We start from the raw sequence: 22,281 nt of genomic DNA, 5'->3' as shown, positions 1-22,281 counted from the left end.
CAACACCGGCCATAGCATAAATCCAAGGCCTTCCCAGTAGGATGTTATAATCAAAGTTTCCATCGATAATTTCAACATCAATTTCTATTGTTTTTCCCCCCAGCTCAACTTGTAAGTTACTCAAAATCTCGTAAGGACTGTATGTCCATCCATCCAATGCTTTTAACGTCGTTGATGATCGCGACAAGGGTGGTGATCCTAAAGTTTTCCAGCAATTCATTGACATAATACATGTAGATGCCCCCTTGTCAATAATTGTTCGATGAACAATTTTGTTGAGGGCTTTCACTTGAATGAGGAAAGCGAGTTGAGCTGGTAACTGAGGTTCATATCTTTTATGATTAAAGGCCACAAGATTGGAATCCGCTGGGTCAATCCCACCTATTGCTGATAATAGAGCCTGCTTTTAGGAGGGGTAATTTTGCAGTACTTCAAGTGTTGACATAGCGGAGGGCGATTGGGCCAGGTCCTCTACTATATTATAATTATGTGCTGCTCTGGCACGAGGATTAAAAATCGATTTGTGTACTACTCCATTTGGTGGCTTTATCGTTAGCTCAGGAATGATGGGTGGCACAACTTCGGTCGAAGTTGTTGTCGAACTACTAGATTGATCAGTAGCCTTGTTGTTTGACAGCTGTGGATTCCCGTAATCTTTATTCCTTGTCGATATCAAAGCATCATTTTTCTATTTTGAAATGGATAGCATAAGGACTTGGGATGGGGAAGCATTTTCACTAGCAACCAGATTGGTTCCTGGGTTCGGAAATGGGTCAGTCAATACTACTGAAGTCCTTAAATTCTTAAATATTTTCTTAACTTCAGCTTTATATGGACAATCTCTCGTCCAATGGTCCTCATCGCATATGAGGCATGGTTGAATAGGTTTCCTTTGCCCATAAGGGTTTGCAGAAGATTTTTCAGGAGACGAATCGTCCTGTTTCTTCTTCTTGCTCCTCCCTTTCTTCTTGCCCCCTAGTTGCTTCGGTTCTTTGCCTTTTTCGGTCGACATGGCATTAACCTCTGAGGCTAGAAGTTCTTCATTTGCATTTTGACCAGAAACCTTACGGGATTTCTTAGATGTGGCCTTTGTCGATTTTGTGCTTATCATACCTATCACGCCATTGCCGGCATGAGAGTCCTTGTTTGATTTAGGAGGAGGAGGAATGGAAAATTCTGGTTTGGGAGCATCAGGGATTTTGTTATAGAGCGTGCGAGACTGAGTATAGATCAAGTCTAGATATTGCGCACGAGCAATGACCTGCTCTTCAGTGACAAATCCTCCCTTTGCCACATCTTCTGTAATAGAAGGTAACAAGGACTTAATAAACCATTCAGCTAGTAGCTAATTAGGGACATATGTTTTTACCATTCTACAACAACGTCGCCACTCATGAATATGATCAGATATGTGAGTGGCCGTCATTTGTTTGAAATTGGTAAGAAGCTCTGTTCCTGTTTCGTACCTTATTGGTAACTGAAAATGGGTTAAAAAGGTGGTGGCAAGGGCGCCGAAGTTATCAAACAAAGCTCTAGGAAATTTGATGTACCATTTTGCTGCCGAACCAGTTAACGTTCGCTGAAAAAGGCGAAGCCTAATTGAATCATCATTTAGAGTGTTGGAGGAACACCATAGATGAAAGGTCATCACATGATTCAACAGATCTTCACCCGGATTTCCATTGAATTTAGGAATATCTGACGGAAGTTTATGAGGAATCGTCGGCCACCAAGGGGCATAAGCGATTGGATCGTTCGTTAGCCGATTTAGATCTGGTAACTCTAAAGTCGCCACGAAGGGCAACTGTTGATTCAGGTTCGGCGAAGCGTACCCAGGATAAGATGGGATCGCCTGAGCAATGGGTCTTTTCATACCAGCATAATGCATTTGATGCTGATAACTTTGATAAGGTTGCTGGGCATAACCAATTTGGGATGATTGATGATAACCGTTTTGAATATACGGCTGCCCATTACCTGCAAAGCTTTGTTGCTCAGGTCCTTGGTAAGCTTGTTGGAATTGCAGTTGTTGATGTTGCACCAGCCATGGTTGTGAAACCATTTGTTGTTGCCCAATACTAGGTGTTTGACCAAGATGAGGGGTAATAGTACCCGTTTGAGCCTGGGTCGCTCCAGTTAAGGAGCCACTAACCGGTGATTGCGGTTGCGTCATGGAGACAAGAGGCTGTTGTATTACGACCTGAGAAACTTGAGGCTGGCATACAATAGGCAACGCTTGTACTTGCGACACTGTCACAATAGCTGGTGTAGTGGGGATATTCGACACAAGTAGACTTGGTTGCATTGAGTATACAATTCTTGGTTGTTGAGGCAGTATTGGCACCCAACCACTGGATGTGATTCCATTTTGACCCGAATTTGGTTGAGAACTCTCATATGGTTGTTCTCCCGGAGGGAACAATGAAAGGGCATATTGCCCCCCATACGGCGGAAATCCAGTGCTGACAGGAAAGATTGGCCTTTGGAGACCGGACTGCCCAAATTGATACTGTTGTGAAGGATCAATTTGCTGAGACTCAACATAAGAAATTCCAGATATTATTCCGGACGAACAAACGGGAACAGACCATACTGTTGAAACAGTCCCTGGGTGGACTCCCTCTAGCGATTGAGAGCTAGTTGGGACAGATGGTATGCCAACAAACATCGTCAGAGTGGTGGCAGGAGGTTCTGCTACCGCTGTATCAGATGACACAGTCCTAGATGTCGATGGTTGTCCAGACATATCGAGTCTATCCAAAAGACTTCCTAGCAATTCTATAGGAACTTGCGATGAAGGGGTATTAACTTCTGAAGTAGAAGGATATAGGTGGATCCCAGTTCTGAAATGTGATGGAGTACTGGATGGAAGATCCTCCGTAATCTCTTCTATAGCAATCAATCCAGGTGGAAGAGGTAGACCGTCAGGTCCGTAAAATATTTTTGGTGCCGAAGAAGGTATAGATTCTGCAGCGATAGATGCTGGAGGGGTAACACCTTCCGAATCAACTCTAGATGGAGCCAGTTTAGGAATATAAGTGTTTACTGTTACACTAGGATCAGCTCTAATGTCCTATTGTAACTGCGGAACTTCTTCTCTAGAGGCAGGGATACCAGAAATGGTCGGAGTAACTAGAGTCTCATAGGATCTTGAAACACAAGTTTCAAACAAACCAAGAGGTTTTGACCCAGTTAAACGAGTTCGCTTGGCCCGGAATGGTTTCGTTTCCAGGGTCAAAGATGGTTGACTCATTAGTCTCCACGAATGATGGGGTTTTGATTGAAGTTCTTCCACGATTGCGGATTATTTGATCAACTCAAAATAAGAGGGGAAAATTTCATTCCAAATTAAATGAATTTTAGACTCTTCGACACAACTTGCTTTTTCAATTTTTAAGAGTCGAGAAAAAGCTAAAGATGACTATAGTTGCTTTCGATTTTTAATGAGCCTGAAGTGACAAGTGCTCAGATGGACCTTTTCTTTTAAGGAGTCTGAAAAGGAACGAAAGAGACTACTCTGGAAATCTAGACAGGGGGATTACCAAACCAATCACAAAACTGCAGAATACTTTTTACGGTACGGCAGTCAATCTTCCCGAATGTTGTGTTCAATGCATTACGATTGATAGGGCGGCAAACACGGCTTCCTAAGGATAAAGGATATAGCCTATTTTAGTCTCCCAATATATACTCGACGGTACGTGGGAGCACAAGTCCGTACTGGCACTTGTCATCTTAAAGAGGAGGAATCACCCAACCTACAATGAAAGCGACAATTACTAGGCTTTACGATGCCAGAATACGTCTCTAGCCTAGACTTCTAGATGTTGTGTGTTAGGTTCCAAAGCTCTTTTATGTTCATTGAATTTATTTTACAGTTGATCTTTCTTAAGAAGTTTTCCTTTAAGTTTCACTGCGTGATGTAGATATACAACTCCTAAATATGAAATCTACGATGATAAACAGTCATTTACTCTTATTTTTGCAATGAAAATCCTAGCTACTAAGGAAAGAGAAACGAAATCCTTTCAACATAGAGTAGAGAGCACACACTAGATGCACTGTCCTAAATCAAAATCAACAAGCGGTCTAAATGCAAATGCACATGCATGTATTTGTTTTCCGCTTTCTTAATGTGTGAATGACAAAAAGAATGCTGAGTACAAATCTAAATTATTTCTTCTTTCAAAGTGACAGTACTAACGATTTTATTTTCAAAAAACGAAAGAGAGACAAGACGACATTTTGCGATTTTGAATTGAAAACTACTTTCGACACTCGAAATACTATTAATTCAGATCAAATACAAGAGTAACAGTGTAATCGACTATCAAAAAGAGGAGGGTTCTTTTCTTTGAATGAAAATGACACTTGCGACACTTTCAAATCAAAAGATGACAGTTCGATTAAGCTACAAATTTTGTAAATGAGAACTGTGAATGGCGAAAAATACACAAAAACATTCACAAATATTTGTACAATGGAGGTTGGATGATGTAAAGGAAGGGGGTTTCAACATCGGTCTACTGATCACAGACAACAAAACTCCTGAATAAAGCTGAAGAGAGTGAAGAAAAAACCAAAATTTGGAGGTAGAACTAGTCTTATCTGATCATCGTACCAGTAGCACAGGGAAATAGGGATGCATCTCACCTACTACACACGGGAGGTGCGATGGATCCAAATTTCCAAGAGGAGAAGGTACGATGGTCCAGGGACAAGACTTTAACTTGGTTTTTGGTCACAGTTTGCAGCTTAGTTCAGGGATTTAGGCCGAGCAAATGATAGTCAGTAAATACAAAGTATAGGGGCTGATCTAATGAGGTTACTCAAGCTACCTCTAGGGCACTTAGGATGTTTGCAAGTCAATTGTTCAGTTCATAAACAAACCCGGAGATTGACTGAAGTAGCGTTGATCTACTTTGCACTTGCATAGCAAATGCAATTCGAAGGCTAGCTGGCTTAACTTCAGGCTCCGTCTATGGTTTATGAATCAAACAAATAGAGACAAGCAATCAAACTAATCGGTCCCCAGCGGAGTCACCATTTTGTTATCGGGAAATCTAGTGTCTATTCAGAGCTTCTAGTCCCACTAAGACGGGTAGCTATCTTAGAAACAAACAGATTAAAGTCACTTGTTTTTCCTTTAGAAGAGAGAGATGAGAAAGAAGCAGAGAGTACCAACCTCAGTCTTCCGCTTGGCTCCTTGCTTGTTTCCTTTCCCCTTTGACAGAATCTCGCCACTACTTCCTTACTTATCCCACTTCAAAGAACACTTGTAGATTCACAGCAGAATAATACCATCAAAGCATAGAGATCTTTCACTGTAAACAACATAGGATCAGATATATATTAACAATACAAATGCATATATCAACACAATATTTAGGGATACACAAGAATATGGAGGAAAACTCAAATAGCTTTATCAGTAAAAGTAGTAGAAGAGAGGATTACAACCACTTGGTCTGACCCAGCACCATCCTCCCAGCTTGAAAGCCCTCTTCACCTCACACAAAGCAAGATCACCCAACAATGTATTCAAAGAGAAACCAGTAGCACCTTTTTGCAAATTACCAAATTCCAACCTTTGGATCTTTTGGATGAGGGATCCATTTATAGATATTTGCAGGGGGGTGAGTCAGCGTCTGGGATTTTGATTAGTGTCATCTCTCTGATAGTTCTTAGTTCCGTTTGGATATTTCATGATCTCTTACTCATCCTTGGGCGAACTCAGGGAGGCAAGTGTCAAATGAGTAGCTTCTAGAAGATTCTCAGGGTCTCCACCTAGCAAACTGCTTGTGCCATTTGTCTGCTCTCTCTCATCGCACCCTATTGAAGGGCTCTCTAGTATGCATCGCACTTTTTGCATGTGGCAGGTGAGATGCATCACACCCTTTGCACTGGGCAGTCTATATGGTTTTTCTTTGACTAATTCTGAGTGGTTTTTCATGGAAAACTTCTGGGAGATGATGTAATCAGCTGACCTTTCTCCTTTAGGGTATGAAACAACACTTTTAGGGACTTATAAGCCCTTGGTTTATGGACATATTTGATTGGGGTTGCAGTTCCCAAATATGTCTATAACAATCTCCAATACCCCAACTCCTAGCTTTCTGAGTAAAGAAGAGCCCTATCAATTTGAGAGACCCTATCACTTTTTTTTAAAGAGATAATGACAATCCTTGGCACTGATCCAAAAACTGGTTAACAACTTTTTCAAATCCTCCTACTACAGGTTAAGATTCCTAAAAAGCTTGCCAATAAAAAAAATCTTTGAATGTGCATTAGTTTATTTTTAATGAACAAAATTAGTGGTTTATCCATAGTTTAACATTGGGAAATTAATTTTGATTTTGATTTTTTATTATTATTTAAATTTATTTATTTGTAAGGTCATTGGTTTAAGTCTTATTATGGGTTTTTTAATAACTTTCATTTCTATTAGTTACTAATTCTTTGTTTTTAGTTTTATTTCTTTTTAATTTTGATTTTATTTTTCTTTTTTCTATTATCTCCATTTTCATGAATTATTATTTTTTCTCTATATTTTTTATTTATTTAAGATGACTTATTATTATATTAAAAATATATTTTAATAAATTTAATTATTAAAAATTTATATTAATAAAAAATAAAACATATATATATTAAAGTGTATATATGTTAATATAAACAATATTAGTTAATCATGTTTCTTAATTTTTGGTGATGGCATTCAACAATACAATATTTTATTAGTTATTTTATTTTTGTGATGAAATCTTTGTATTTATTATTTTTTAGTTTATTATGATTTTGAAATGTCTTTCTATCACAAGATTTCATAACTTGGGCCAAAACTTTTAGGGTGTTCACACATCGCACACCAGGTCCTTCACTGCATACCACTATATTTACTTCATCTCTGTTCTTTTTATCCATCTTACCACTCTCTCGGTTTCTTTCCTTACGTTGACCTGGCCTGTCCATTGCATCTGTCGCTGCAAGTCTGTGTCCTTCTAGCACTGCCTTTCCGCTTGTTGCTTATGTCCACATCCATTGTTTCGACCATTACAACCAAAAATGTCACAATTCCTATAAACAATGTTTGGTTTCCTATTGAATGACCTCATCGTGCAATACAACACATTTGTTGCAGACTTCACCGAATGATGACAGATGCTTCCTACAACGTTTTGGTCTTTGTGACAACTTCTCTCCTGACGCACAGGTCTATTACCACTGCTTTATCCAAAAAATTAGATATCATCTTTACACACTTCGTAGTCTTCACACTTTGATGAATTCAAGAATCATGCTTCACTTTTCACAAGCTTCTTCTCACATAATCAATGCGCTTTTTATGCTAACACACCTGCTTCTCCCAATCCAGCTCTTTACCAGGCCATTCTAGCTCTGATATTTACTTCTCTGACTCTGATCACTTTGGCTTCGATACCAAATGTTGGGATTACAGAGCACCGAGAGAGATGTTGTTGTCTAAAGACACTGTTATTTGTTCTCAGTGGCCACCGAGAAAATTTACCTTCAATATTTCCAGGCTTTAAATAGTTTCCATTGGAGATGAATACCATGGGAAAAAACCATGGTTTCTCATATACCTGGAGCCAAAATACCACCAATATCTTGATCAAGTCAAGTTTAATCGAACAACCCAAACAATTTTTTTTCTTTCCCAAAGTCCCTCTAAATCAAGGCTAAGGTGCATCATTTAATTGCAATTTATTTGGCACACAAACTTTCATTGAATTTTTCTTGTTATGCTATAAGGTGTTGCCTCTGAGAAGAACTCCCCTCCCATGCCACCTATAACTTTGTGTGCCTTTGATTTAGGTGTTAGATGATGGAAATAACCTCTGCCATTATATTGAAAACTGGTATGAGTGTGTTACAATTCGTTATGTGATAGTTACAATTTGTTATATGATAGTGTGATAGAATTAGAGTACCAAGATTCATCCACATGAACCAGTGTTCATCGGGCATCCTCGTATAGATGATAAACTCTCATAGTGTGGAAACAAATATATTGTTTTCAACAACAATTGTTGTATTGTTTTCGACTCGAGCGACAACCTTGTTTTTAGAGCGAAATTTCATGCTTGTGGGATCGTTGTGAGAACGTTGTGAGGGATTAACTGGTGGGTCTTGCGCTATTTGGATTTTAAATGGCGTCGAAGAATTTCAAGTTTTTTTTCTCTTGTAGTTGGGGATTATTTTACCTGCGGTGTCTCGGCTCGGCTCATGGGTTGCAGACGGTTTTTGGGGATTGAATTATCCTACAAATTTTCTAATCCCTGTAGTGCCAGGGATTTGTAAAACTCGGCAATGTGAGGACGAATTGTATGAATATTCGTCATTGTCTCCAGTGTATGAGAGTATTTTCCAGAGGTCATTAAAGGTCTGTGTTCTGTATAGCCATGAGTGCCCGACCAGGATGTATCAGCCTTTGGCTTGTGCTCCGACCTGTGATCGGAAGGCACCAATCTAGGTCCTTCTAGATCAAAATAAGGAATCCCATGTGCATGTAGATGCCAACAACATAGCGATAGGAACCATTCTAACCAAGCAGGGATGTGGATAACCCCATACATTTTTCCAGTAGGCAGGAAGAATCTGGTCACAGAACAAGAGGCACTAAAGTACCTGATCACCCAACAGGGCAGGATATTACACTAATGTTATTCTAGGAGTTCTCATTCAGGGTGGTGGTCAAGTTTGGGCACTAGAACAATGGACCTTTGTCGAAGATTCGGGACTTCATATCACATTGGCAGAAGACCTTTTGCAGCAAAAAGGCACTACTTTCTTCCATCTTTTTGGGACCTGTAACCACTTCCATCACTATTTTTCCTCCATCAATATTTTCTCCAGGTGATGAGCTCTCTAATTGGATTGTATTTTCTTCTGTACAAATTTGGATGTGAGTGGACAAGTGATTTCCAATAATGTAAAACCTATGATCGTGTGAATAAATGGTGGAAATATTAGGGTTTCTCTAAATTGAATTATGTTTGGCATCGTCATGTGGAATACTACACTTTGGCCTCTTGCATTGCGATGGATCCTAAACATTATTCTTTTCGACTCAACTTTGCCAAAATGTGTCATCTTGTCATAGTTTTGGACGATATCTATGACACCTTTGGAATGATGGACGAGTTGAAACCCTTCACAGCAACAGTGAAGAGGTGGTACCAGTGGTGAATGAATTTTAGAAGAATATTTTATTTCTTTTATAATGCCTCTGCAACAACCAACCTATTTAATAAAAAATTGTGGTTATAATTGCATATGATCATATGGGATCCGTCCGCGACAGAGTGGCTTCCAGAATATATGAAAGGACTGTACATGGTGCTTTACGAAATTGTAGATGAAATGGCACGAGAGGCGAAGAAGTCTCAAGGCCGAGACATGATCAACTATGTTCGACAAGTTGTATGGACAATGAGAATTCGTACATATATTTATGAAAACAAATATTTTTCTTTCACAAGATTGCTTTGGCCAACTATCTCACTTCATTGATGTGTGATTACTTAATTTGCTATGCCTATGATTGTGCCTGTGTATGTGCAGTGGGAGGCCTATATTGATTCATATATGAAAGAAGAAGAGTGGATCTCCAGTGGTTGTCTGTCAGATTTTGACGAGTACTATGAGAACGAAAAAGTTAGTATTTGTTATCGCATAACGACATTGCAACCCATCCTCACATTGGACATTCCCCTTCCTGACCACATTCTGTAGGAAATTGATTTTCCATCGAAATTCGATAGCTTAGCATTGGCATCCTACAACTTAAAGGTGACACTCGCTATTACAAGGTAATAATTATATCAAACCAAACATGCAATTATATCAAACCAAACAGGCATTGCATTAAGCGAATTAATTTGAAATTTTTTTATTATGCTGATGGTGGAATGGTAAATGCAGGTAGATAGGGTTCGTGGAGAAGAAGCTTCATGTATATCATGTTATATGAAAGAGAACCCTGGATTGACAGAAGAAGATGTTTAATCAAAGAATTAAATTGGGAGTTTCTCAAACCAGATAACAATGCCCCTATCTCTTCCAAGAAACATGCTTTTGACATCACCCGAGCTCTCCATCATAGCTACATATACCGAGATGGGTACAACATCGCCACCAATGAAATGAAGAATTTGGTCATGATAATTGTCCTTGAGCCCGTGCCTATGTAACCACACATGAAATCAAGTGATAACTTTATGTGGTTTATTACAGGCTATTGTTTCACACAAGAACAAGGATCATCAGATTGATGAAAATGTAACAACTTTTGTTTTCTTAATGAAATTTTGTCAATTTTTCCTCTTGCAAAAACAAAAAAAAAATGTGTGGTTTATTGGCTAATTATGTTATGGATAAGATATTCAGTGTTAACATAAGTTGATAAGTTACACCTTTGCAATATGCCAATGGGAAAATCCTTTTGATTCATATGTGAAGCTTATATCTGATACTTTCTAGAATGTTTGATACCATTCTGCATATATATATTTGAATCTTTTTGGAGAACATAATTCGGTGTCTCCATTTTTCCGATGAGAAAATCCTTTGAAGTCATATAGATTATATTAGACTGTAGTTGTGTGAATACCATCACACATAACTCTGGACTTTTGAAAATGTTGAGTATCGTTACACATAAATTTAAATCTTCTAGTAGCACTAGTCTTAAAAATAAATGGGTACACTTTATATACATATATGTTAGAGGTTTGAATTATTTCCAAATTAAAAGAACAACATATAACTCAATATAAACAAAAATAAGTTACTTCAAAATCATATTACTACAAATAATTTCCAAATTAAAAGAAAAATATGTAACTCAATATAAACAAAAATAAGTTACTTCAAAAACATATTATTACATATCAGACAAGTGAATAGAATTGAATAGTTGATTACCTCTTTGGTGTCATCATGATGGTCAAGATAGTTGAATGCACAAAATAAATTTATTTATTAGGTAAGTTTCACATACCTAACTATCCTCTTACTAGGAATAGGCCTTATTTTTTTTATTTTCCCAAATCCTCCAAGTCATTTTCAATAAAAATACTACCTTGTCTAATCACATGTAAACAAGTAGTGCATTAGGGGAATTTTGAGGTCTAAAATGGCCCTCCTAAGAAAAATGTACAACCAAAATAAACTTTATAAGAACTAATAGGATTCAAGATGATGATGTCAACCATGGGGGATGATTGATCCTTTTTAGAGTAAAAAAGTAAAAAGATTAAAAAATAATAAAATAATAAAACTTATTTTTCAAATCGTATTTTCAACTTATCTCCTTAAGGTTTTACTCAAATTTCAAGCGGGAGTACTCGTTGGATGCAAAATTTAATTCCTCATCCAAGGAGTACCATGTTCCATACTTTCGATGGACCCTTCTACATGAAAAATGAGAAATACATGAAAAATCGTGATTGCAATCACATTTTTCATGTATTTCTCTTGCATCCAAGGAGTATCCATGTTGCATACTTTCGATGGACCCTTATACATGAAAAATGATAAATACATGAAAAAATGTGATTGAAATCATATTTTTCATGTAGCAGAGTCCATCGAAAGTATGGAACATGGGTGCTCCTTGGATGAGGAATCAAATTCTACATCGAACAAGTGTTTCCGCTTGAAATTTGAGTAAACCCATAGGGAGATAAGTTGAAAATACGAGTTGAAAAAATAGTTTTTCCTTTTTTTCCCTCTAAAATTTGATGATGTAATCTAATCTTATTTTATTATTTCCACTATTGTTTTATAATTTTCTTAGGAGGCCCATTTTAGACCTCAAAATTCCCTTAATGGAACACTCAAATCCATTTATGATTTAACAATAAGAAACTACCTCCTTTTTCGAGGTTGAGGTTTGAGATTAATTATTGTGTTGTTTTAGGGTTGATTGTGCAAGCACTTTGAGACCAATATGGTGCAGTGAGAAATGGACCCAAAGGTATGAAAATATTCATTATTTCCAAATCTAAACAACAATGTATAGGTGAATATAAACGATTTACTTAAAAAGCATATTATCACAAGTGTATATAAACAAGTTATTTTAAGACACATGTTAAAATACATAGTCTTACCCAGCTGCTGGTATAGACATAAAAACTAGTTGTGGAGGAAGAGGTAGGTAGATTTTCTGGATGACTTACATGAATCATGTATCATAAATGCAGAAGGTTCTTTAAAAATTCACTAAAGGAACAATTTTTGGATTATTCACTTACAACTCCTACAAATCGTACTTGTGTAAAGTGCGAGGGGATTTGTAACATGCACAGTTCTAATGATTGGTGTGGTCACAAAACCAGAGGACACAGTCACAACCTCACCATCTCTAGTGATATTCAAATTGTATTTCCCCCCATTGTTGCCAATTTCTATTGTGTTGGCATGGTTGTTAAAGGTCTTGAAAATTTTCAATGTGTAAAACTTGGAAATGCAATGGTCTAACAACACTTTTTTCTTCTCATCCACAGTCAAATTGGTGAGAATTTCTTTGGGAGAGAAGAGAATGCAATGTTAGATCTTGAAAATATTGTAATACCTTGTTATGTGTTGTTTGCTTATGCTTGTAGAACTGTAAGCAGGTTGTTGGATTCCAAGAGACTCAAGAAATTCTTGAACGATCCAGCTAATGATAATAGATTTGTCAGATTGGCGAAGACCGGTGCCAGTGTTGATGTTGGTGTTGGGGTTGGGTTCAATGTGGATGTTAGTTCAACCGTTAAAACTACAATGCCTCCATTCTCATTACAATGGCTACCTCCAAATTACCATGTTGAAGGATGTTATGCCAAGCATTGCTTCAACCTTGTGAACAACTCTAACGAGGTCGTCGCAGAGGTCTGTATGTTCCCGTAAGTCTTGTTACATTCAATATGTATGCTTAGAGTAATTCATTAGACTACAGTCATGCCAAGTTCTGAAAATATTTGTTGTTTTGTAGGTGAATCCAAAGAAGGTCAAATCAGATATAAGCATGGGAGCAGATGTGTTCAAACTGATAGTGAGGCATGGCTACAACCAAGCTTTCGTTATGGGATTGATTATCACTCTAGATTAGATCACGTCGTTCATCTGAACGCCCATACTTTATAAGGGGTACCCAAAGGAAATAGAGAGAAGGAATATTTTTTAGGCATTCCTCCTCTCTCATGGCATTAGAAATTCCATATCCTACTAAATATGAATTAAATGTGCAGAATCCCACTTCAGAATATGCAAAGATTATGGAATCGGATGTTTTTTCAGATTGTGATGCCATGAGTAGAGTGTGTTAGCTTATCCTTTTTGCACGTATTTTTACAGCACAAAGTCGAGTTTGTAAACTCCTTTTGCCCAGGATAAGAATTCTTAACCTTGACCATCTACAAGGTGTCTTCATTGATCACACAAGCGTTACCCTATTTTAGCAAAGATGTCAAACATGGTGGCCCATTCCCATGTGCTTACTGCAAATTGAAGAACTTGTTGGTTCATTCCCATGTGATTTGGAGTTGAAGTTTATGATTTTACTTATAAAAATTTTGTGGCGATGTTGAATGCACTCCAAACTAATGTCCCAAATGATAGTAACCAATAAAAATCAATTAGTTTATCTCTAAATTCTTTAAAAAGGAAAACCCTACCTAATGTGTAGTTGACAATTTGAGCACAACTCAATAGTGACCATCCCTTGTTTTATGGCTTAGTAATTAATAATGTTGGCAAGATTAATTCATTAATGAAATTCGGATCAATTTGAATTAAGAGTTCTTATAAAATCAATGTGGTGGTGATTTGTGTTTTGCTGCATTTACATGGAATGCGATATGTATATAATCATAGTTTCTGGATGAGAGGACTCTTAATTATTGTTTCACAAAGATGACATTATTGTCTCTTTCCCTACACGTTCTTGTGTCTGCCACAACAATCTCACTTCTCCTAGAGCTTGTATTGAGTATGTCAACCTTATCCACTTTGGTAGAGTCCTCTTAATTTTGTTATTTTTTTAATTGAATCAATTGACATGATACAAATCTCATGCAGTTTCAAGTCATTGCAGGAGAGATTCCCCACATCTGACAAGTCTGGGTGTACAAACACCCACTAATAGCAATACATCTCCTCTCGTACAATGCACTTTTCACATGTGCCCAATTAGAATACATTGACATGTCAAGCTCAACTACAAAGAGTATAAGGGAATGAAAATTATATCACAAACTTCAATTACATGATGAATTACGGTGACTGGAATATTGTTGCTCAACATCCAAACTTCAACAACTTGACCCAAATTTTCAGCTTCAACTACAAGCCACTTGATACATATGCATCTCTAAGTAAGTAACTCAATCTTTTTCCCCTATGTTTTCACACTTCACTGTTTCTGACAACACCTTATCAAATTTTCATTTAAATGCTAATAAGTTAAGATATCTTAGTCTTGTTTATGTCTTGTGCCTTTACATATGAAAATGCATTGTTTTGAGGAATCAAATACTACAATGATATGCTTTTGGAAGCTGAACCAATGGGGAATGTCCAGTCTGAATTACTACTTCAGAAGGATACACAAACATTCACTTTAAAACAGTGGGTATTCCCTCAAAGAATCTACTTCTATGGCGAGGATTCACTCTTCATCTATGCTCTTTTTTCATATGCTACTGACTTACAACATTTCCATTGCAACATTTGGTGCAATTTCTTGTTAATTCCCTCATGTCATTTGTTAACACGTTCTCTATGGAGTCCCTTTATTATCATCTTTGTGAAATGCTTGTGTTGTTTTAAGGTATGGTTGGTGGGCTATATGTATGTTGCTTGCAAGTCGTCTTTAATGAGTAATTATGACAGTGTAGGTTAGAGTAATGGCAAGCCTGACATTGTAGGTTAGAGTAATGGCAAGCATTCTAGCATGTTGCTAGGCAATTAATGCACAATGGTTGTAGGTTAGAGTAATGGCAAGCATTATAGGATGTTGTTAGGCAATTAATGCACAATGGTTGTATATGCACATCGTTTGATCTAAGCAAGTATATTTGTTATGGGGATCCAATGATGTGCATCGATCGATCTAAGTGTTTATATTTGTTATGAAGATCTAATGATGTGCATATACAGCCTCTATGCATTAACTTTCGTGCAACACGCTAGATAATTGTTACCTTAAAATTATATTTGTATGCAACTTTGTGCAAAAAAGCATAGATGGATTTGTGATGGCATATAGAGTTGCATTCCACATAGGTTAGATTTATGCTTACATCGTCCTCTAGTTTTTCCCAAATTACTCTTAAAAAATATTCCACACTAAATTAACCAAAATTTCATAAAATATTAAAAAAATTATCATATCACTTTAAAAATATATAAATTAACCAAAATTTCATAAAATATTAAAAAAATTATCATATCACTTTAAAAATATATAAATACTAAATATTGATGAATTTATTAAATAAAATTTCAAAATGTATAAATACTAAATATTTACCTACTTAAAACTTGTTAATAAAATAATAATATATACCATCATATCAACCACATATATTGTATACCCTTAACTTACAAATGGATTAAACAAACTAATGAAAATAACATTTTAAACTTGTTAATTAAATTCGTTAATAAAATAATAATATATACAATCATATCAACCACATACATGGTATGCCCAGATACATTGGAGTTGATTTGAAGGATCCAGATCAATCATTCACTTTGACAACAATACCCTATTTAATTAAATTATACCAAGATTTGATGAAGTAATCTATCATTATTTCCATGGACATTGAGCATTCCACGAGGTCCAGTGGCAAAATAGTTTTAAATGTTTTACAAATTACCGTGGATCTTTAATAAAGTGATTTATAATAATTAAAAAACTTCATATTTTAGAACCTTTTATATTTTTATTTTTATTTATAATAGTTTCAAAACCTCATCAGCGGTACAAGGTTTAACTCCATACAGTCGAGTTCATGAGAACAATGGCAGAAGAGCACCCAAATAACGAGTCAATTCAGTAGCACAACAATAATGAAAGAAATAACAGACCAATCAGAGTACAACAATAATTAAAGCAATAACAGAGTTTCATCCAGCCCACATAATTAGAAGACTATCATTATTCTGGGGTTATTGTAAACACTACCCTGAAATTTTAAGAGTGGCAAGCAAGTGTTCCTTATCTCCATTAAATCTGTGAATAATTTCAAAATCATAATGCAGGGCTTCCAAATGATTTAGTTCCAAAAGCTTGAATACAAATCCCTCATACCAGACGTTCCGTTCTGTAAATTAGAAGTAAAATCTCAAACGAAGGCAAAATAATAACAATATCCACCTCTATTTCTAATTTGAAACTAAATAAACCAGACAAATAACAGATCCAAGGCCTGGGAATTGCAAAATCAAAATTGCATACATGAAGTTTTGAACAAAACTGAGTCTACAATGAATTTTTCCATGTACAATTTCTATTATCCTAAACGAATTTCATGTCATCGTTCGTTCAAAACGCGGGACGATTAAAAAGCTTAAGGCATGAAAACCTCTGAATTTTTGGTTTGCTTTATACAATGTCCATTATATTTCTTTAATATAATTTATATGATTTTTTTCTTCTTAAATAAAACCTCCATACTAGCTGACTTGAATGTCTCACAAAGTGGGCATTTTTCAACCCTGCTCTCACAATCCTTGCAGACGCAGAGATGTCTGCAGGGAAGCAAAAGAATGCACGACATGTTGGTTCTGCAAACTCTGCAAGTTCTCTGTTCCTTGAGCTCTCTGTTTTCCCTGCGGATCTCGGAATGGACATCATAAAAATCCAAAAAATGTAGTTATTTAAATTGAAAGCACCATTCAAGAATCAATGCTAAAGAAATAAATAAAATTTATAATTTTTATAATAATAATTATTCAAATAATTAAGGGTTATTAGTTCTAATAAATATTATTTAAATATTTATATTTTTAAAATTTGAAATAATAAATAAATAAATAATATCTAAGATCAATAAAATCATGCTTTAATTATAAGTAAAAATTATATAAAATTTGAAAGAAATGTTTTAATTATAAGTAAAAACTATATAAAATTTGAAAGAAATTTTAAAGAGCAATTTAATTTGAGCACAGTTAAAATTTATAAATTTTTTAAACTAGTGCCTAGTGCATCTATACGTTGAATTGATGTTTGGGGATCAGAACTTGTTGCATCTGTACATTGAATTGGTGTTTGGGAATCAGAACTCGTTGCATGGGAATTTGTTTTGGCGTATTTATTTATTTAGGTTGAGGATAGCTTCTACTTTTCAGGTTTAAACTGGAAACTAGAGGAGGACTGAACCTCATAAAATCTATAAAATCTACGCTTCCCAGTACATAGGAATTGTCAAATTAGCATTAAAAAGGAGTAGTTTAATGAAGTTGAATTGTCTGGACTGTCAAAAGTGATAGGAATTTTGACAAAAAAATGTTGTAGAGTTAGTGAATTTAGACAAAGAATCTTGTAGAGTTAGAGTTAGTGTTTGAGGGTGGAAATAGATTAGCACCATTAAAAAAGGTCCAAGACAATTAAAATATTGAAATTTAACAACTATAACTTGAATTTATCTAGATTTTTTATAAATATGACTAGAATTTCTATAACTTAGATTTATGGCCAAAATTTCTATAAATATGACCAAAATTTCTATAACTTTCCCGGCAACTCCTAAGCCTCGTTAGACTACGCGAATTAAAAATTATCTATTGAAAAAACGAATAAATACCTGTAAAATTCAATCGTTGCCCCAGCCTGGCCTCTCTCATCAATGCCCATACAGTTGTCCCCCGACTGCAGTGCGGTCGCCTGCCAGTCATGATCTTCAGCCTCGGATCGCAGTGCAGTCGGCCGCTTGCCAAGATCTTCAGCTCTCCTCCATAAAATTCGCTGACTGCTGTTCGTTTTCTCCCCGAAATCTTCACCATCCAACTGCGGTTCGTTTCCCCCCATAAAATTCCTCGACTGCTGCTCGTTTCCCCCCTCCAACTGCTGTTCGTTTCCCCCCATGAAATCTTTACCCTTCACCTGCAGTTCATGCAACTCCTCTTTCCACAATTTCAAGTCTTTAAACAATCCCCATTCTATCAAATCGCTATGAGGAGCTTCAGTGGCTGGTATTCGAAGATTAGTTGCCTGCGCCAACCCCCTTATGCTCTTAAGACTGAAGCATCCAGAAACCCGGAGATGCACCAAAGATATCAACGTTTCAACACCTGGCAACTCCTCCACCGCTTCACACTTTCTCAGGTCCAATTCTTTAAGTTTTGCTAGACCACAAAACCCTGTAATTTTCTTCAGTGCATCACACCCATTCAAGTCCAATAATATAAGTGTTGTGGGCAACGCTCCAACCTCCACCAGTTCTAAACAATCGCTGATGTCCAGCTGACGAAGGTTGGGGCAAATGCCTTCAGCAAATGATAATTCCTTTATTCTTGTGCCGTGCAGGTCTAACTGTTTGAGTCGAAGAAGCATGCCCTTGTGAATAGAAGAGTCCAACAATCGGCGCTCACTCTGATGTGGTGATGCATCTTCTACCTCAAAGTTTTCCACTCTGCCAAATGGCACTTCTCGCAGCGGACATCTAGTTACTTTTAAAATTGTAAGACTCTTTAACTCTCTTGAACTTGCTGGTAAATACTCTATTCTTCCACAATCGATTTTGAGATCTGTCAATTGTTTCAACTCTGCAACTGAGGCCGGCAAACATTTCCAAATCCCGCCAAAGAGTGTCAAGTGCTTTAAGCTCTTTAGCTTACCAAGCGAAGGAGGCAGCATTGCCATAGAGGATTCCTGAAAGGATACTCTCAGAATTTCCAAGTTACTTAAGTTTCCAATATCACTTGGCAATTCTTTAAGGTTTGCATTCCACAAGGAAAGTTTTTCCAGGGACCACTGACTTGTGACCTGAGGAGGCAATACTTCTACTTTCCGACAATCTGAAAGGTCTAAGCTTTCCAGCGTTCTGATATTTCCTAGAGTTTCTGCACCGAGGATCAACTGTGAGCAGCCCTTCAAAGAGAGATGTTTAAGTCCAGTTAAACTCCCGAAGGAATGTGGCAGCGTTTCCAAACGGGAGCACCCATACAAGCTCAGATACTGAAGGTTTGTAAGATTCCCAAAAGAGTTTGGCAGCGTTTCTAAATCGCAGCTACCAGTCAAGTTAAGATGTCGGAGGTTTGAAAGATTCCCAATCGCATTTGGCAGTAATTTCATGGTTACACGCATCCTCAAATGTTTCAGGGAGCGGAGAAGAAAGAATTCTTCTGGCAGTGCTTCGATAGTGCATCCCAGTTCAATCTTTTCTAGGTGCTTCAACATCCCAATAGACCTTGGCAACTGTAAATAGGCTACATCAATATTCAACTCCCTCAACTGAATAGGTACCTACAATGAATTGTTCGTTTTAAATTTAAAAACCTCTACTTGCTATGAAAGGAGAAAAATACACAAAATCTTTTAATCACTGAAAAGAACCATAACGCAACACACAAACTTTTAATAACCGAAAAGAACCAGACCGCAACAAAAGAGTTACCTCACTGCCACTCTCCCACAGTGTTTCCAAGTGGCTCTCGCCGCCAAAGATTTCTAAAACTCTCAAGTTCTTTATTGGAATACTCGAAGGCAAAGAAAAGTAGCGACACGGCCGATCAGAGGAAACAACAACTTCTGAGCTCCCAAGACGTGAGGAAGAAGCAATTTCCGAAACACTTTCCGAGAACCCATGTGAGAAAGATACACTTTCCGAGAACCCATGTGAGAAATATACACTTTCCGACACACCTTCCGAGACATGTGACGAGATCCGATTGAAGGAAGATAAATCCCACCGGAGCCATAGAAGATTTGACCATCTCAAGTGATGGGATAGGCTTTCGCACCATTCACCTTGAACTCTCAGCAGCTGCAAGCCGCGCAGATGAACAAAAGGATTGCCGATCTCCAGAGGATTTTCCAAAGAAATGCCTGATGTTTGTAAGTTAATTCCGCGTACCTAAATTGTTTATTGAAAACTGTTAGAAACAATAACAATTCAAAAGATGAAAAACAGATTAAATTGACCATAAATTTAAGAACACTAACCGAATGTGTAGTGGTTCAAACACATACCGATGATTGGTGGAACACATTACAGAAGGCGTTGTCTGTTAAGCGCCAAAGACGAACCTTAGGTTCTTTCACTGCCAAAGCTCTGCCCAAGTCTCGAAGATGAGAATGCATTCTTATACAGTTTCTGTGGTCGACCTCTACGAGATACTTGTTCTCTAGATTCCGAAAACCGATGGATCCTTCCCAGTTAGATGCATCCCATATTTTGATGGCCTTCTCTCTGTTTTCTCCTATGAAGAAACAAGCAATGTCTAAGAAGATCTCTCTCTCTTCCTCATCAAGGCTATCAAAACTAATTTTAAGTCTGCCTTGTACATCACTGGGAAGTACTTTGGATATTTTTTGTAACAGGGCTCTCCAATGCACCAAGTCCTGGCTTTCCGAGTAAAGATGAGCCCCTATCACTTTCAGAGATAACGGCAATCCTTGGCACTGATCCAAAAACTGGCTAACAACTTCTTCAAATCCTATAACAGGGTTAGACTGCTGAAAAGCGTGCAAGCAAAACAGCTCTCGAGAATCTTCTCTATTCAGACCTTTCAGATTATAAATGGACGAGTTCATTCCACAGCTTTTAAGAAGAGCCTTATTGCGAGATGTAACTAAAATTATGCTACATGAAGTAAGGGTATCCTTCAGTGGTGAAAATAATGCCCACAGCTGCTCAACAGAATCCACATCATCTAGAATTACGAGAACTTGAGAATTCGGGACTCGACATTTTAACATCGCTATGCCTTCATCAACGCTATTCACCATCTGAGCCTGTCCAGTCAACTCCTCATAAAGTTTACTTTGCAAGGATGTTAAAGAACCCCTAGATGCAGCTTCTCTCACATCAAACAAAAAGCAAGATCGATCATACTCTGATCTCTTACGGTTAAAGAACAGTTTCGCAAGAGTCGTCTTCCCAACTCCACCAACGCCTGCTATCCCTGCAATCTTGACTTCCTCGCTGTGATGTTGTGACAACACAGTCCATTCAAAATCTTGTAGCTTTTCTTCTAACCCAGTTTGATATGTGGCCACCTCCAAAAGGGGTTTTCTGGCCCTTTTCTGCACCAAGTGCAAAACCCTATCCACGAGCTCCCCCTCGTCCCTGATTATTTACAAATACATAACTAAAGCTGGTGAGAAACACGCTTAAAGAACTTAAAGGTCAATCGGGAAAAAGGAGTTAGAAATGTTACCCATTACACTCCTGCAGTTCCAGACCGCTTATATCTGCAACGCTAGAAAGGGCCTGTCTCCATTTTTGAACAGTCTTAGGTTCGTATCTCTTTTTCTTTTCTAGCTGGCGAAGGGCTTCAGCATACTTTCCGCAATTGCCTTCATCCTGCGTCCTCCGAAGTTCAGAAGGATTAACATGGTAAAAGACAGGGATAATGGTCGCCCCCGACTTCAGCATCAACAGGAGTTCGTCGAGACACCATTTTGACTCCGCATATCGCGGAGAGAAAATAGCCACATGAATAGAGGCCGTTGCAATAGCTCCTTCAATTTGACGAGTTATATTTTCCCCTTCCTGCATTTCTTCCTGGTCTAGAAAGACTCTGAATCCAGAGGAAAGGAGCCGTCGGTACAGATGGCTGGCGAACGTTTTCTTAACATCTGGCCCTCTATGATTGAGGAAAACATCGTAAATATAATTGCGGTTGGGAGTTGGAGAGGCTGAGGAGGAAGCTAATGTCTGATTATTCGCCATTAATTATATTGGTGACTGACAAACTGCACTGCGCAAGCAGATGAGAAGATGAAGATGCCAAAAGGGAGAGACTCAGAGTGAGAAGTGGAAGATATTTGAGCGATGTGTTGATCTAAACAAGCACCAGACTGCTTGCTACCCAAAGTTAGCAGTATGCTGCTCATCTCTCATATTTATTATTTAAATATTTAACGTCGGTGACTCATTGTCCGTACTCTACGCGGAATCCGTATTTTGATGGTGCGATGAGATAGGATATGGGTTAAGTTCAGGGAATTGGATTGGCCAGTAACAAAGTTACGTGATGATTTGAAATTATACACCGTATTTGACTAAAGCATAAATAAAAAAATTACATATT

General features: G+C 37.4%; 1 protein-coding gene across 1 annotated transcript; it reads right to left on the bottom strand.

Moving 5' to 3' along the window:
- Window positions 1-10,037: 10,037 nt before the first annotated feature.
- Window positions 10,038-22,046, bottom strand: LOC149213991 (uncharacterized). The gene is made up of 5 exons (XM_089389239.1): window positions 21,406-22,046; window positions 20,216-21,314; window positions 19,641-20,099; window positions 17,829-19,489; window positions 10,038-10,206 (listed from the first exon to the last, which is right to left on the bottom strand). The coding sequence occupies exons 1-5, from the start codon at window positions 21,918-21,920 to the stop codon at window positions 10,038-10,040; spliced, it is 3,903 nt and encodes a 1,300-aa protein (XP_089245365.1). The 5' UTR covers window positions 21,921-22,046.
- Window positions 22,047-22,281: the final 235 nt, after the last annotated feature.

Source organism: Pinus tabuliformis, chromosome 1_1 (assembly GCF_031772625.1).
Source record: "Pinus tabuliformis cultivar Carrire ecotype Pingquan chromosome 1_1, CPIR1, whole genome shotgun sequence".
In the NCBI taxonomy this organism is placed as follows: domain Eukaryota; kingdom Viridiplantae; phylum Streptophyta; class Pinopsida; order Pinales; family Pinaceae; genus Pinus; species Pinus tabuliformis.
Note: the sequence above shows the minus strand (reverse complement) of the source record. Positions and strands in the feature narration are given on the sequence as shown.

Excerpts from the sequence above, each read along its gene's own strand:
- LOC149213991 (XM_089389239.1), bottom strand. The coding sequence starts at position 21,920 with ATGGCGAATAATCAGACATTAGCTTCCTCCTCAGCCTCTCCAACTCCC. Across the intron at positions 19,490-19,640 it reads TGTGGGAGAGTGGCAGTGAG|GTACCTATTCAGTTGAGGGA; the intron begins GTAACTCTTTTG and ends AATTCATTGTAG. Across the intron at positions 10,207-17,828 it reads GCAACGATTGAATTTTACAG|GCACGGGCTCAAGGACAATT; the intron begins GTATTTATTCGT and ends GTGGTTACATAG.